Source organism: Emys orbicularis, chromosome 1 (assembly GCF_028017835.1).
Source record: "Emys orbicularis isolate rEmyOrb1 chromosome 1, rEmyOrb1.hap1, whole genome shotgun sequence".
Taxonomy (NCBI): Eukaryota; Metazoa; Chordata; order Testudines; family Emydidae; genus Emys; species Emys orbicularis.
Genome location: NC_088683.1, coordinates 31,136,902 through 31,153,969, shown reverse-complemented (window position 1 = coordinate 31,153,969; position 17,068 = coordinate 31,136,902). Strand labels below are relative to the sequence as shown.

Genomic DNA, 17,068 nt, shown 5'->3' with positions numbered 1-17,068 from the left:
CTCATATATTCGTTGTCCTTTTCTGGATGCCCTCTAATGCTGTAATTCTTTTTGAGATGGGATGACTAGTACTGTACACAGTATTCTAGATTATGCCACAACATTGATTTATATAATGGCATTTTAATATGCTCCATATTATTTTTCATCCATTTCCATATGCATTCTAACATTGTTAGCTTTTTTTACTACAACTGCACATTGAGCAGAACTCTTCATTCAGCTGTCAACAATAATACCCAGATTCCTTTCCTGAGTTAATACAGTTAACTAAGAACCTCATAAGGTGTATGAATAGTTCAATTTTTTCTCTCCAAAATGCATTACTTTGCATTTATCAACATTGAATATTTACTATTGTGCTACCCAGTTGCATAGCTTGTTTGGGTCTCTCTGAAGTTCCTCATAGTCCTCGCCGATCATGGCTAACCTAAATAACTTTGTACCACCTGCAGATTTTGCTACCTTGCTACTCACCCCCATTTCCAGATTGTCAATAAATATATTAAACACTAGGCCTTGTATAGAATCTTGAGGCACCCTGCTGTTAACTTTTTGCTATGATCAAAATTGACCATACAATCCTGTCCTTTGTTTTCTATCTCCTAGCCAGTTTTTGATCCATTATAATACACTCACGACTACTTAGCTTTTTTAGTAGCTTCTTGCAAGGGTCCTAGTCAAAGGCCTTCTAGAGCTCTAAATAAATTCAAAAAAATCTAATCAAATTTTCCTTTGTGGAAATTCTGCTGGTTAGTCTTAAAACATCTGAAATAGCAGGATATAATATTCTGTTTTTAGTTATTTCAAACAACTTGCCAGCTCCAGTTGTAAGGATTACTGATCTCTAAATTCTCTGGGTCACATAGGTACAACGTTTGCTACCCTCCAACCCTCCGGTTCAGTAGCTGTTTTAATAAGCACTCACACATTTTTGTTAGCTTCTCAGCCACTTCATTCTTAAGCCCTGTCAGAACTCTTGGGGGATATCATCTGGGCCTATGAGGTGACTTACTGCTTTTTAAATTATCATTTTTGCTCCAACACTTCCTCTTCTGATACCTCAATCTCTTGTAGAACTTCATCTTTATTACCAGAAAAGAGCAGGTCCAGTGCATGTCGATGGGGAGGACGTGTGTGTGTGTGTGTATGTGTGTGTGTGTGTGTGTGTGTGTGTGTGTGTATATATATATATATAATATTGATTTTCAGCAGTGTCTTTACTTTTAACCCTTGCTGATCCAGCAGACCCATCAATTATTTCACAGACTTCCCGCTAGTGGCATACCTAAAGAATCTGTTGTTTTTACATTTTTAGCTATTTGCTCTTCAAAATCAATTTTAGCCCTTCTAATTTCCCTCTTCCATATTGTATGTTGTAATTTTATGCTCCTGCTTATTGGCTTTACTGGTGCTGCATATCCAAATTTTGAAGGATTTCTGTTTGACTTGAATAAGCTCTCAAGCCTTGTCATCTAATCATATTGGTTTACTTCTTGCTTTCCTGGTTCTCCTTTTGTTATTGCACCATTGCTATTAGTACGTTTCTGTTTGCTACCTTCTAGTGAATGGTCAAGATCAATACAGTTGTAATATAAGGTACAACATCACTTATGTGCTTTGTATGAAGCACATACGGATTCTGTCTTTATGCTCATAGATTTTCTATTTATCATTATTTACAACTCTCAGTGAGTGTTTTGTTTTAATCTTGCATTTTCCCCATCATATCTTCATTATATGAAGTTGTCGGATAGCATTAGAGGTCAGAAACTGAAATCACAAATATAGAAAGATTCCAAGTTTTGGAGTCATCTGAATAGTTACAAAAACAGCTATTTGGCTCAGGATATTGTTTTACTACATAACATGCTGTACTGATGTCAGGTTTATCTCGCTCAGCTAAACTCCTGTTATATAACTATCTGGGAAATGTTGGTTTAAAGAAAGCACATAATTAAGCAGCATCTCTTTTGGTAGATTAGAAAAGCTGTTCAGATTTAGTAAACCAAGAAAATTTGGAATTCTAATGACCAAAATCTCTCTTCCTTTAAGAGACCTAAAGTCCCAACCCTTTCTCAGGTTGATATAGATTATAAATGTCACTAATCCCTAGTGCTCAGTGTATTTTTCTTTAGCATATAATATTTTTGTTCATGAAGGGATTCATCAGGTAGTCTGTATTTTAAGTCCCCAAAATGTTTCCAGCAGTGCACTCCAAGCTTAATAAGGTGTGATACTTACTGGGTTAGCAATGTCAACATATTATGGGACACGTAAGGTTTTTATTTGTGTTTTTTATAAACCATTATGTATATTGTTCATCAAACTTATAATTTTAAGACAGAATTTCAACTTTCCATAAACTATTACAAATACCTCTCTGACAAAAATATGTTCATATACTCAGTGTTAAAACATTACAGTAAGCTCAATAGTAGCATCAATAACAAAGAGTTCACTCATCCCGTTTGTGCTGTTGTTGTTTATTTTTTATTGGTATTACAATAGTCCTTAGAGGCCCAAAATGAGTTTGGGGCTGCATTTGTATACATGAGTTTACAGTCTAAACCAGGGGTCAGCAACCTTTCAGAAGTGGTGTGCCGAGTCTTCATTTATTCACTCTAATTTAAGGTTTCGCGTGCCAGTAATAAATTTTAACGTTTTTAGGTGGTCTCTTTCTATAAATCTATAATATACAACTAAACTATTGTTGTATGTAAAGTAAATAAGGTTTTTAAAATATTTAAGAAGCTTCATTTAAAATTAAATTAAAATGCAGAGCCCCAGTGGCCAGGACCCGGGCAGTGTGAGTGCCACTGAAAATCAACTCGCATGCCGCCTTCGGCACACGTGCCATAGGTTGCCTACCCCTGATCTAAACAGACAAGACGGTTAAAGGATGAGAGAAAGGAAGTATTATTAACCTAATTTTACAGATAGAGAACTGAGGTATAGAGAGAGTAAATGACTTGGGCTAGGTCACAGAGGAACTGAACCCTGATCACTTGAGTCCACTACTTTCACTGGAAGACCAGCCTTTCTTTCTGTACATTGTTTGGGCAATAAACTGAACCACTAATAGTTCTCTTCTTCTCAAACTTCTGTGACCGTGAGTCTATGGATATTGATTGTAAATGGGGAGCAGACATGACTGACCGTGGGATACAGTGCCTGAAGCACGAGTTCAAGGTTTGTTAATCTCTGGATTAAGTAACTGGAGGTAGCTTTTCAAACTCTTCAGGACAAATTTTTTTTCTATCAGCTAAAATTGCCAGGCTGAGATGTATATATACCATTGTTACCTTTTAGAAAAAATGTTGTTCTAAATGTGCTGTGTTTGTGGTTACTATCTGGCTTTGCCTATGCTGAGAAAGTTAAGTGTTTTTCTTCACCAGTTCAGCTCCGCTCGTGCTACCAGTGGGAGAGGCTTTATTGTAGAGAAGGGATGGACGTGTCTATAGCTATGTTGTCTGTTTAGATGGCAAAGGCACATTTCCTGCCTACGTTACAGTTTCCATTGTTTTTAGCACTGGCAGAAAAACACTTATAGATGTTTCTAGTGTGGGGACATTGTCCCTAGAGGTTTTTTTTTTTCCTTTTTAAAGGTCATGTGACCTTCTCAACCAGTAAGAGTACCAGCACTAATCTAAAAACAGTTCCAGCAGCTAATCTAGCCCCGAATCCTGCGCACATTTTGACCTTTCTGCTTTGGAGTCCCATTGAAATGCATTGTCCCCATGCTTTCTGTTTTTGATGTTGCACATAACTTTATATTGACAACGATACATAATTTCATTGTAGAAGTTTTCAGGGAGGAAGCTGGAGGTGTTGGCATTTGGGCAGGGGTTGGCTTTCACTTCTGGCACCTGGGGAGACATGGGAGCATTTTGAAATTGTGAGGGAAGCATGCTATCTGGATTTTTTTTTCTAAAATGAGCACCACTGAAATAGGTACCCAAGCTGACATTCTACATTACCATCTTTAGGTTTCAGAATTCACACTTGACTGAGATGACTGGGACAGGGTACACTTCTCAGAGCTGCTGTTTGGGCTGGCTGTGGACTCAGGAAGACATTAGTGCATCTGTTTATGCTCAGTTTGAATTTTCAAAGTTTGAGGGCTAGGGAACACAAGGTCGAGGTCTGCAAGGGGCAGTGACCTTTAGTATGCAGACTGGACAGAGCACACCTTGGCCACATGAAGAGTGGAGGCTGGGCTATGGGCCAGAATCGGAGTGGGAGGACCAGGAATTGGGATGCACGTCCACCCAGCAGCCCAGTGGAACTCTGAGGGAAAACAATATTTTTATTACTTATCAACTGTCTCTCCAGGGAAGGGTCCTGGAAGTGCAGTCTCGGTGTAGTGTGGTGTCAACAACTGGGGCCAGAGCTTCTGCGGAGGGACACTTTCTCCCACAGGAGGCCCTGGCTTCCTGCTTATATCTTGCAATCATATGTTAAAACTAGCAGATCCAGGCAGTTTGGTGGTCAGCCCCATGGTTGGTTCTCTGGGAAGGGCAGTAGACAATAGGGGAGGCTTTCTCTCCTTTGGCCCCTTCTGCAGGCTTTCCTGTGAGAAGCAAGGATCAGAGCCATATTTTAATTTTGTTTAACAAAAGCTTGGCTTCTGGAGCACAGTTCTGTGGTACGATGAAAGGAATCCACAGCAAATTCTGTGATGGTGGGGCATGAGGGGCCCTGGCTATACCCATGCCTCCTTTATCCCATTTTACCTGAAGTTATGCATTAATTTGGTGTGTCAGTTTCAGAGAACAGATTCTGAACCTCTTTAGTTTCCTCACCCTTAAGAGTATCATTCGCCTTATTGAAATCAGTAGCAAAACGCCCATTGACTTCAATGGATGCAGGAGCAAGGTTACCCTATGGTTTGCCAGCATATTCACAGAAAAAATTGGTAGGCAGTAATCTGGGGGAAAGTGACATGCTGCACCTCGCAAAATCAGTGTTGTAAACCTCTATTGTGTACAGTACTTCATTAGCAGCCTTTACAGGAGGAGTTCCTTTCTGCTGTAATCCGTCCTTCTCTCTGTTCAGTTCTTAAAACACACCCACATACAAAAGTATTTGTCAGCCAGTCCTTGTTAAACTGAAACCTATTAGACATTCAGTGTTGATCGGGTAGGTTTTCTCTCTGCATTATCAAGCTTTATCGTGTGGCACTACACGAGTCTTGTTTTAAGTTTGTTATGCTGGGTTGCATATACAGTTGTATTGTGTCACAGTGCAGGGGAATAATACTCCCCATCTGCATGGTTGTGATGTGACTCCTGATATGTTTTGTGTTCAGTTTTGAGCACGTTATTGTCAGACAAATTCTTAGAGTTAAATGAGTTGATAAAAGTAACACAAAATATAGGGGGGCTGGAGCGGCTGGTTTATTAGGGAAGATTAAAAGAGTTTTGCTAAGTGAGGCCATAAATCTAATTATTTCTAGGGCATGAACATCAAGGAGGCAAATTAATTAGTTAGCATAGTACAGTGATTGTAATGAAGAGCAGTGGAGTCATATTTTTTTTTTTTTAAAAGGTAGAGGTATATATTGGAGTGGGGCGTGGTGTGGGGGCAATGTCCTGACCATGGTACACCGCTACCTAGATATAATGCGACCTGATATAACATGAATTCGGATAGAACGCGGCAAAGCAGTGCTCCTGGGGGGGGGGGGCTGCGCACTCCGGTGGATCAAAGCAAGTTCAATATAATGCGGTTTCACCTATAACGCGGTAAGATTTTTTGGCTCCCGAGGACAGCGTTATATCGAGGTAGAGGTGTATCTGTTAGTTAGACTGTTGAGTATTCTTCCAGGGGAAGTGATGTAAGCACTATTTTCTACAGAAAACATCTATAAATGTACAGTTCAGAACAATCCTGTATTGGTAGGAAGAGGGTCTAGATCACCCCTCCTAGATCTTTTCTGTCTCTAATTTATAGAGATATTCCACAAAATGAAAGGTTTGAGAAGCAGTGCACTAACAAGCAAACTCTCCCAACATTTCTGTAAGGTAAGTAAAGATTATCCCCATTTTGCAGAAGAGGAAATTGAGAAACCAAAAGGTTAAAAGATTTGCCCTAGATCACATAGTGAATCAGTGGGAGAGTGGGAATTAAAATGGATTTTCTGCCCCCAATCCCAGTTCACTAAACCATGCCGCTTCTCTAAAAACATTAACTGCTTTTACTGATAAAAAATGCTTTCCAGTTCTGTGAGTAGATGAGAAATATCTATGGCTAAAAAGCATTTGATATTAAAAATAAATAATAAATCATTAACTTGCCATTGAGTTCCGACCTCGTTTTAAAGCCAAAATAAGATGCCCGTAAAATAAAATGTACTTATGCACTTTAATCTGGACTCAGTATCATATTGTAGTTGTGTTTTGTGCGGTTGATTTTTAATATACATTTAATAACATAACTAAATTAATTAAGATGCAGTTTATAAGTATTAAAGAAAGTGTTAGACATACAACAGATCATGGGTTCAAGTGACCAAAGTGTATAAAACATAAAAATTAGGGCTGTCAAGCGATTGAAAAAATTAATTGCAATTAATCACACTGTTTAAATAAATGGTATTCTATTATTGTTTAATATTTTTGGCTGTTTTCTACATTTAAAAATATATCGATTTCAGTTACAACACAACACTAAGTGTACAGTGATCACTTTATATTTATTTTTGATTACAAATATTTGTGCTGTAAACAACAAAATAAATAGTATTTTTCAATTCCCCTATTGGAAGTACTGTAGTGCAATCTCTTTATCATGAAAGTTGAACTTACAAATGCAGAATTATACACACACACACAAAAATCTGCATTCAAAAAATAAAACAATGTAAAATTTTAAGGCCTACAAGTTCACTCAGTGCTACTTCTTGTTCAGCCAGTCACTCAGACAATAAGTTTGTTTTCATTTGCAGAAGATAATGCTGCCCACTTCTTGTTTACAATGTCACCTGAAAGTGAGAACAGACCTTCGCATGGCACTGTTGTAGCTGGTGTGGCAAGATATTTACGTGCTTGATGCGCTAAAGATTCATATGTCCCTTAATCTTCAGCCACCATTCCAGAGGACATGCGTCCATGCTGATGACTGGTTCTGCTCGATAAAGATCCAAAGCATGGCAGACCAAAATAAATTTCAATGGGTATTCTGTTGTTTAACAGTGCAATTAAAACGGCGATTAATCACGATTAATTTGTAAATTGTGATCAATTTTTTTGAGTTAATCGTGTGAGTTAACTGTGATTAATCAACAGCCCTAATAAAAATGTATGTAATAAATCCTGTCTCCATTGAAATGAATGGCAAAACTCTCATTGACATTAACAGGACCAGGTTTTCACTCATGAAGTTTAGTTACTGTCAAAATAAAACCCAACTTTTTTAAACTAAGGTTTACATAATATGTATGGGAGTAAGACGGTTTTGTCCTTTTATATGAAATTATCCCATAATATATGCTATGCATAAGAAATAATTTAAGAATTTAAAATAATAACATCATAAATTAAATTAATAACAATTTAAGTAGTCTTGTAGCCATATCAGTCCCAGGATATTTTATTGGACCAACTTCTGTCGTCTCTCACCAACAGAAGTTGGTCCTGTGACGGGCCACCCCTAGGGTGACCAGACAGCAAGTGTGAAAAATTGGGACAGGGAGTGAGGGGTAATAGGAGCCTATATAAGAAAAAGACCCCAAAATCGCAACTGTCCCTACAAAAATCGGGACATCTGGTCACCCTAGCCATCCCTTCCCCCCCCGGGGTGCAACCTGGAACTGGGGTACCACTGTGCCCTCTGTCTTACCAATCTGGGTTCCCTCTCACACTGTGACATTGTGACAAGCTGCAAAGGCCTCCAAGATTGCCCTCACACAAACATCCACAGGGAGGGTCCACACCCAGCTGTGTTCATGAATGCTCTGCCAGCCACTGCATGAACCAACAAGAGAGAGGCTCCAGCCAAAATACTCCCCAGCCTCCGACTCCGGAGCTGTATCGTCCTATCTTGGTCAAAAGCCTGGCCAGTATATGAGTTGTTACCCAGTCTGCCACTTCTACAAAGGAAAGTTGACGTGCATCAGCTCTTGGTCTTGAGCTGAGATTTTTCCCCAAGCACTTCACTCAAACCACACTGTTTTAGGTAAAAATATAAAATAGATTTGTTAACTACAGAAAGATAGATTTTAAGTGATAGTAAGCAGATCAAAGTAGATTACCTAGCAAATAAACAAAAACACAATCTAATCCTAATATACTAGATAGGATTTGAATTAAGCAGTGTCTCACCCTATTAGATAGCATAAACAGTCCACCAAGGTTTCATACACAGGCAGGTTTCCTTCTTTCCTGCCTGGGACCAGAACTTCCTCCAGTTCAGTCTTTGTTCCTCAGGTATTTCCAGGTGGGGAGTGAGGCCCCTTGATGATGTCACTTCCCCCTTTTATAGCTTATTCCAAATGGCGGGAATCCCTTTGTTCCAAGCCAAGTTCCCAGTCCAGTTTGTGGAAGAATACAGGTACCAAAATGGAATTCAGTGTCATGTGAACTGGTCACAAGCCCTTGCATGCTCTGATGAGTCATGGTAGCCATTATCCATAGGCTGACTGACAGTTCATCAGGTGAAGATAAGCTTTCTCCATGGCCCATTGTCTTTTGTTGATGTGCCATTCAACTTGAATAGGCCAATCATAGTGTGCTGGCAGACTGTGTGTAAAGCTTTATGGGTATTAACCAGGTGCATGCACATTTGAAATACAAATACATAGTCAATAATCATAACTCCAGATACAAAAATGATACATTCATACAAATAGGATAATCCTATTCAGCAAACCATAACTTTTCTATTGACACTTTACACGACGCATTTTGTACAAGATGCATCATAATTATGTCATAATCATGTCATAATTATATCACTATGGTGATTATGGGGTGAAGAGTGTCACAGGTCCAATAAAAGATATTACTTCACCCACCATGTCTCTCTAATAACAGTTTTAAGAAATTAGAAAGTTTTAAGTGTCAGTTGCAATGAAAAAACAATTATTTTCAGATTGGTAGGTTATGGTGTATTATACCACAATTATTCCTTGATTATTTATTTTAAGGAAAACCCACCTTAACTATTTTCTTTGCTTTTGCTCAGAACTTTATCATTTGACTTTGTGTGCACACATAAGCTACCAAATACTAGGCTGCTTTCTGACCATTAGACAACATGCCAACGTATTCAGTTATTGTAGGATAAAATGATTTTAGTTTCATTCTATTATTTCTTCATTGCTTAGACAGTAGAAGTACAAGTGTGATCCCTAGCCCTTATATCAGATTAGCTAGCTACACTGTGTGCTTGGGTATTTCCAGTGAATATACTTAAAATTGCATCATGTTCAGGTAAAGCAGACATGAGAACCAGGCTATTGCCACAGAATTCGCATTGAAAAAAGTGATCAACTTTCATATCTTTTTATGTTTCTGTAGAGTTCAGCTATATTAAGTTTAGAAATCTTACTGTATCAACATATACAATTTGTACTCTCCTTACTCTTTCTGCGTGTGGATTTGTAAGACTTCTTTTGTAATTGTATCCAATTCAGCACAATAGCCACATCCCTGATCTACCAATTTTTTATTTGATTTGCTGATGTATTGTAAATGCTATGTACTGTGCTGGCATGAGGAAACCTAATTTGAAGACTGATTTGTGAGGAAATGGCAGTATTGTTTATTTAGGACTTGAAAAATGTACTCTCCTAATTGTCTGTCTGTGGCAAGTAGGAAGTTTTCTTAGGGGTTTGCCAGAATCACTGCCGTCGACATCTGCAGAATATGTTTCCATGGGGGGGAAAAATTGAATATTTACAGATGAAACCCAATGGAGTGCTGCCTTTTTAAATCTGCAGGCAGGAGGGGCTGTGCTCCCTAATTCTTATTCACCATCTCCTCTGGACTGGCCAGCAATCTTTGCAGCAACACCCTCTGTGAGCCAGGAGCAGTTTGAGCAACTGTTCTGTCAACTTGGCTGCAGCTGCTCAGCAGCCCCACCTGTGGTAGGCTGTCCCTTCTTGGAGATAGGAGGGAGGGAAGAGAGCTGCTCTGGCTGCTGAACTATGCTTTCTTGCTCGGCTTTGGTACCATGTGGGAACCTGATGGAAGGAAAAGCAGGAGAGGTGCTCCACTGACCACTTCTTCCTGAGCCCAGGACAGCCCTTAGCATAGCATGGCTTCCTTCTCTATTCCGACATTGAGTACAGCATGGGAGGGGAGAAGATACTGATAACCTACTCTTTTCCCTTCATTCCACTCAGCTTGAAAAGAAGGCTACAAATTAGTTGAGGGAGGCATATCATAATGTTTTGGAGGGAAGGCAGCATGAATTTGGGAGGGAGATGGCAGTGAATCAGTTTATGGGTATTGGAAAGCCACACAATATGAGTTTTGTCAGGGTGGACAAGGAAGGGAATACTTCAGATACTTTTAAAAAATAATCTCTGTCTGGTATCTATGATATGTACTATATGTATTAGAAATGATCTGTTAGGGCATTATTCTGGGGGACATGTGTAAATTAGATTTTTTCCCACCTAATTTAGATGTAAAATTGTTAAAGATGGTTTGCCGTATCATTTGTAGTATGCACCCGTGCCACAGAGCAACTGGCAGTGATCAGTTATCGTCTGCTGAAGTACTGGTGAACAGGAGGAAACAATTTTCGCACACCAAATGGAAAACTCATAATGGCCTAATCTGGAAGGAAAGTGTAAAATTAGGACTTGATGATACAATGTTTGCTTTTGTTGTGTTCCTGGGATTCTTTTTTGAAAGTACTCAAAGGGAACTAGAACAGACAAATAAAAATGCCCTGTATCTGCTGAGAGGATCAAGATCAGGCCTCTGGATAAGTTAGCTATAAAAGAATAGAAATGTGGAAATACCTTATTTGGGTGAGACTTTTTTTCAAATGGGATTAGAAAGAAGGAAACTGTGGATATAGGGATGACTTTAGTAACACTCATAATTTTATTTTTCAACAGATAAACACTCTTGTAATAATGAAAAGAGATTTGACCATCCTTCCTCTTTGACTTAAAAATAGATTTTTCTGTCATCTTTGACATATCGGCTGCAAACTAAATCATGATTTCTGCACTTTAATTATAACACCCACGTATTTGGAAATGTCTGGGTTTACAGGAAAGCTATGAAATGAGTGCAGTAAAATTACTGTAGTAATGCTCTCTTCTTGAATAATTTTCCTTTGATTTTCAGTTTGTTTAATACAATAAATTATTTGAATACATGCTACATCAAGTACCGTGTGAAAATGTCAGAAATACCTGTATGTTGTAAATGTTTCATGATCATACATGTCAGAATTTTTTAATTTTACCTAAATTCTGTTGCTTTTATAGATTATCTTTCGCAAGGGATAGACCTCTCTGGAATAGAAGTAATTGAAAATGACCTGCTTTTTATTGCAAGAGCTCGACTTGAGGTTGAAAATCAGGCTAAACGCTTACTTGAGCAAGGGGTAGAGACTCAGGTAAAATACATTTTTTTCATTTTCAAAAGCAAAGATAAATATGGAACTTTGAAGCTAATTATTCTGTTTACTATAAGATTGTCTAACTGAGGAACCAAACCTGACAAATCTTACTCATCTGAGTAATTGTTACTCACATAAGGACTCTCACAGAAGTTAATGGGGCTAATTGCATTAATAAGTTTACTCACAAAAATAAGATTTTGCAGAATAAGGGCCTAAAAAGTTGAGAAAAATTAAATGTGTATTTTATAGACCATAAAATAACAAACTTCTTTTTGTGGTAAGGGGATTGTTTGTTAATTGAAAATATTTTGTATTAACATAATGCTCTGTGCTTTATATTTAAGGTTACTGAACATTACAAATGAATTTGAAAAATGTATTTTCTGAGAATTGCAAAGAATCTGCTGCCATTTAGCTGTGCTTTGGTGTAATTAACTGATTCAGAAGTTTTCCTATTAAAACGTTAAAAGACATCTTAAACTTTGAGATAAAAATCTACTTTAAGGAGTATCAGAATGATTGTGCATAATTATATTCATTTATACTAAATCTGATTACCTGCAATTTAAAGGGCCTGAATAAATGTATTATTATATAACTATTTACAATACCATCTATGCTTTTTTCTGCATTTTTCTATTTTCCTGCCTTAGTATTTTTAAAATAAATTTACATTTTTATAATTAAAATAACCCTTTATTTTAAATTTAAAGCCCCTTAATTATCGTAAGTGGAATGTTGGTCTAATATAGTTCTGTAGTCAGTTGGTATTCTATGGGAAACAAAGAATATTAGAAAAAGACATTTGTGTGCTTTTTTTCACAAAATTTTCTAGTCATGTTAAAAAATTAGGAATGCGATTATAAGTAAAAACGTTAAAATAGCACGAATGTTCCCTACATTTTCAGTGACATTTAAGGGTTAAAGACTTAGTTTAAGCTTAATCGCTTTGAAGATATAAAGTGGAGGAATTCTATTGAAAGTTAATAGGAAAAAGGAAAAAAAACAAATGAGACCATCAATTATATGCAATACTCCTTTACCATATTTGTTTGTGCTAGATAATGGAGTGCTAAAAAAGACCAGCCTGAGTCTCATACTTATACTTACACTGAGATTTCTTGCCTGCTTAAGGCCAGTCTATGGTAGGTTTTGATGTCGACACAGCAGCAAAATGAGAGCATGGAATTAAGTGGCAGGCTGCATCTTTTTTTAAACTTTAACACAGGGGAGGAGTTCTATCTGCCCATCGCCCCTGCTCTCCTATACCAGGCATTTAATTGTTTCCAGTGTGGGGGTTGTAGGGCTTCTTACCATATAACCTGTTAACCAGTGCCAGGGTTACAGGGCTCGTTACCATATAACCCATAATGCAGAGTGGCTCTCCTCAGCTTATCCTGCAGGACTCAGCTCTCTCTGAGTCTTAGCAGAACTGTGACTTTCATCAGTATGGCTTTCCTAGTGTGTATTACACCAATGCAAAAAACCTATTGAAAACAATACCTAAGAGGAAGTAGGCAGTAATTTTTTATTGTAAATAGGGCTATCAAGCAAATAGAAAAAATAATTGCGCAATTAAACAATAATAGGATGCCATTTATTTAAATATTTTTGGATGTTTTCTACATTTTCAAATGTATTCATTTCAATTATAACACAGAATACAAAGTGTACAGTGCTCACTTTATATTTATTTTTTATTACAAATATTTGCACTGTAAAAAAGAAATAGCATTTTTCAATTCACCTAATACAAGTACTGAAGTGCAATCTCTTTGTCATGAAAGTTGAACTTACAAATATAGAATTATGTACAAAAAATAACTGCATTCAAAAATAAAACCAGTAAATCTTTAAAACCTACAAGTCCACTCAGTCCTACTTCTTGTTCAGCCAATCACTCAGACAAACAAGTTTGTTGACATTTGCAGGAGATAATGCTGCCCGCTTCTTGTTTACAATGTCACCTGAAAGTGAGAACAGGCATGGCACTTTTGTAGCCGGCATTGCAAGGTTTTTATGTGCCAGATATGCTAAACATTCGTATGCCCCTTCGTGCTTCGGCCACCATTCCAGAGGACATGCTTCCATGCTGATGACACTCATTAAAAAAATAATGCATTAATTAAATTTGTGACTGAACTCCTTAGGGGAGAATTGTATGTCTCCTGCTCTGATTTACCTGCATTCTGCCATATATTTCATGTTACAGCAGTGATGACCCAGCACATTGTTCGTTTTAAGAACACTTTCACTGCAGTTTTGACAAAACACAAAGAAGGTACCAATGTGAGATTTCTAAAAATAGCTACAGCACTCGACTCAAGATTTAAGAATCTGAAGTGCCTTCCAAAATCTGAGGGACAAGGTGTGGAGCATGCTTTCTGAAATTTTAAAAGAGCAACACTCCAATGCGAAAACTACAGAACTCAAACCACCAAAAAAGAAAATCAACCTTCTGCTGGTGGTATCTGACTCAGAGGATGAAAATGAACATGCGTTGGTCCTTACGGCATTGGATCATTATCGAGCAGAACCCATCATTAGCATGTATGCATTGTCCTCTGGAATGGTGATTGAAGCATGAATGGACATATGAACTTTGAGCGCATCTGGCATGTAAATATCTTGCAACGCTGGCTACAACAGTGCCATGCCAATGCTTTTTCTCACTTTCAGGTGACATTGTAAACAGGAAGCGGGCAGCCTTATCTCCTGCAAATGTAAACAAATTTGTTTGCCTGAGTGATTGGCTGAACAAGAAGTAGGACTGAGTGGACTTGTAGGCTCTAAAGTTTTAGGTTGTTTTGTTTTGTTTTCGAGTGCAGTTATGTAACAAAAAAAGTCTATATTTGTAAGTTGCACTACAGTACTTGTATGAGGTGAATTGCAAAATACTATTTCTTTTGTTTATCATTTTTACAGTGCAAATGTTTATAATAAAAAATAATATAAAGTGAGCACTGTACAGTTTGTATTCTGTATTGCAATTGAAATAAATATATTTGAAAATGTAGAAAAACATCCAAAAATATTGAATACATTTCAATTGGTATTCTATTGTTTAACACTGCGATAAAAAATGTGATTAATCGTGATTAATTTTTTTGAATTAATTGTGTGAGTTATCTGATTAATTGACAGCCTTAATTGTAAATATAGCAAAAAGATCTTTAAGATTAGTGTTTACTCCTTTCAGTTTGGGTTCTTTTCACATGTCAGATTTGACCTTGTCTGACAATTTTTTATTCATATTAAATACTAACACAGGGCTGACAAACCCCAGGAAAATTAATCTCACTTCATTTGAAGAATTGATAGTTTTATTAGACGTTTCAGACTGTATCAAGATAATCAAGAGATTATTAGAGTAGATGCCTGTTGTGCTTTAGCGAGTGACCGGTTTCCAATCAAACTGGGGATTGTTTGGAAGAACTTTATTAGTGCTTAATTGTATCAGAAGAAAAAGAAAGATGAAACTGTCATGATGAAATGTTGCTTGGTTTGCTTCAATGATTTCTTGATGAAGAGAATAATTTGCTTTAGAAGATTGTGCTTCCTTCCATTGTCCTGAGAAATATAGAATTACAGAGATGAACAACAGATACTATGTCTTTGTTTAGAACTTTTTATCATTGTAGTTGTATGTATTTATGTGACAGATATACTTACTTTTCATACATTTCAAGGCTGGATGTTGACCATAAGAGAGTTGGGATTCTCCCTACTTCTTTCTTTTGTGTTTTGTATAAGAGAAGCCATGAAATAGCTCAACTTCCTATTTGATCCTTTCTGAGCAGGCACGCCTCTGTGCAGCTGAAGATAGTGCATTTGTAGTTTCTGATGTGATAACTTTGGAATAATTTGGATGTGTATATATACATTCTGTAGTTGTAGTTTGTGGTTTTATGTCCTGAATTTCTCTTTAAATAGTAAACACTCTAGATTATGTTTCTACTATATTAAACAGATGTTTTTTTGTCTTAGCAACCATCATGATTCATGTCTGTGTGAGTTGAATTTATAGCCCTTTGTATTTATAGCCCTTTGATTTTGAATGTTGTTCTGTTCTCAAGACCAGGTGGCAAGTATTGAATGTATCTTTAGCATACTATGCCAAAGTATCTAGTCATATTATGAAAACCTTTGCAGAAGTGGTATTTCCTGAACAGTTTATTTCTGAGTATTCTTTCAACCACCTTGAGGGAGAAGGGAATTTAACTATAATGTTTTAAAAAGGTAGCTAGATAATGTCTATAATGAGGTCTGCTTCTTTACAATTGTATGTAATGTTGGGCTGGAAACTTAAAGAACATAAATCACAAGGTGAATACAAGGAGACTTAATTACATGTCTGTTACTGTATTTTACATATGCTAAAGCTTATTCACACTGAGGCAAAGAAGGCAAAATTATTAAGTAGATATGCAGATGTGTGTTTATTATTAAAAAGTAATACTATTGTACATCTGAAAGGTTTGAGATTATACAAATTAATATGCAAAGAACATTTTATATTTCTAATTTGTATTCTACATGCTATTTTGAAAAAGGTTTGTGCTTCTGTTGATCTGGGTTGATACTGTGGACAGAATTGTAATTAATGATTGTGTGAGACTCATAGACTTTAAGGTCAGAAGGGACCATTATGATCATCTAGTCTGACTCCCGCATGATGCAGGCCACAAAAGCTGACCCACCCACTCCTGGAATAATTCTCTCCCTTGACTCAGCTGTTGAAGTCCCCAAATCATGATTTAAAGACTTCAAGTCTAAGTGCATTATATAATTATGCAATTACCTTTGCCAGGCAAATTTGTAATCTCAAAAGAATGAAATCAGGTTTGTTTGACAAGACCTATTTTCCATAAAGCCATGTTGACTGGCAATTATATTCCTATCTTTTAATTGTTTATCAATTGAATCCTGTATCAGCTTTTCTATTATTGCCTGGGATTGATGTCAGGCTAATTGGCCTATAGTTCTCTATATCATTCCACTTATCCTTTTTTAATATTGGCACATTAGCACTCTTCCAATTTCTGGAATTTCCCCAGTATTTCAAGATTTATTAAAAAATTAGTATCAGTGGGCCAAAGATCTCCTTGCCAACTCTTTTAGGACTCTTGGGTGCAAACTGTCCAGCAATGCCATTTTCAAAATGTTTATTCTCAGCAGATGTTAAACACCTTCCTTTGTTACGAATGGACCGGAAAATACTTCATCATCCTCATGTAACACAAATACATCACCCTCCTTCTTTCCAAATATAAAACAGAAATAATTATTGAATATTTCTGCCTGCTCTGCATCATCATCAATTTTACCATCTCCATCTAGTAATGGACCTATATCATTGCTAGGATTTCTTTTGTTCTAATATTACTTTTAAAAATTCCTTATTGTCATTAGCACTGCCAGCCATGGATTTTCCCTGATGTCTTTAACTTCCCTTATCAATTTTCTACAGTTCATAACT

General features: G+C 37.0%; 1 protein-coding gene across 1 annotated transcript in view; it reads left to right on the top strand.

The window, feature by feature from the left end:
* The window catches only part of COG5 (component of oligomeric golgi complex 5), a 367,764-nt gene that overhangs the window by 156,387 nt on the left and 194,309 nt on the right, over positions 1–17,068 (top strand). The window contains exon 7 of the mRNA XM_065401879.1: positions 11,453–11,583. Within this exon, the coding sequence (XP_065257951.1) occupies positions 11,453–11,583 (131 nt within the window). The remainder of the gene's footprint in view (positions 1–11,452; positions 11,584–17,068) is intronic.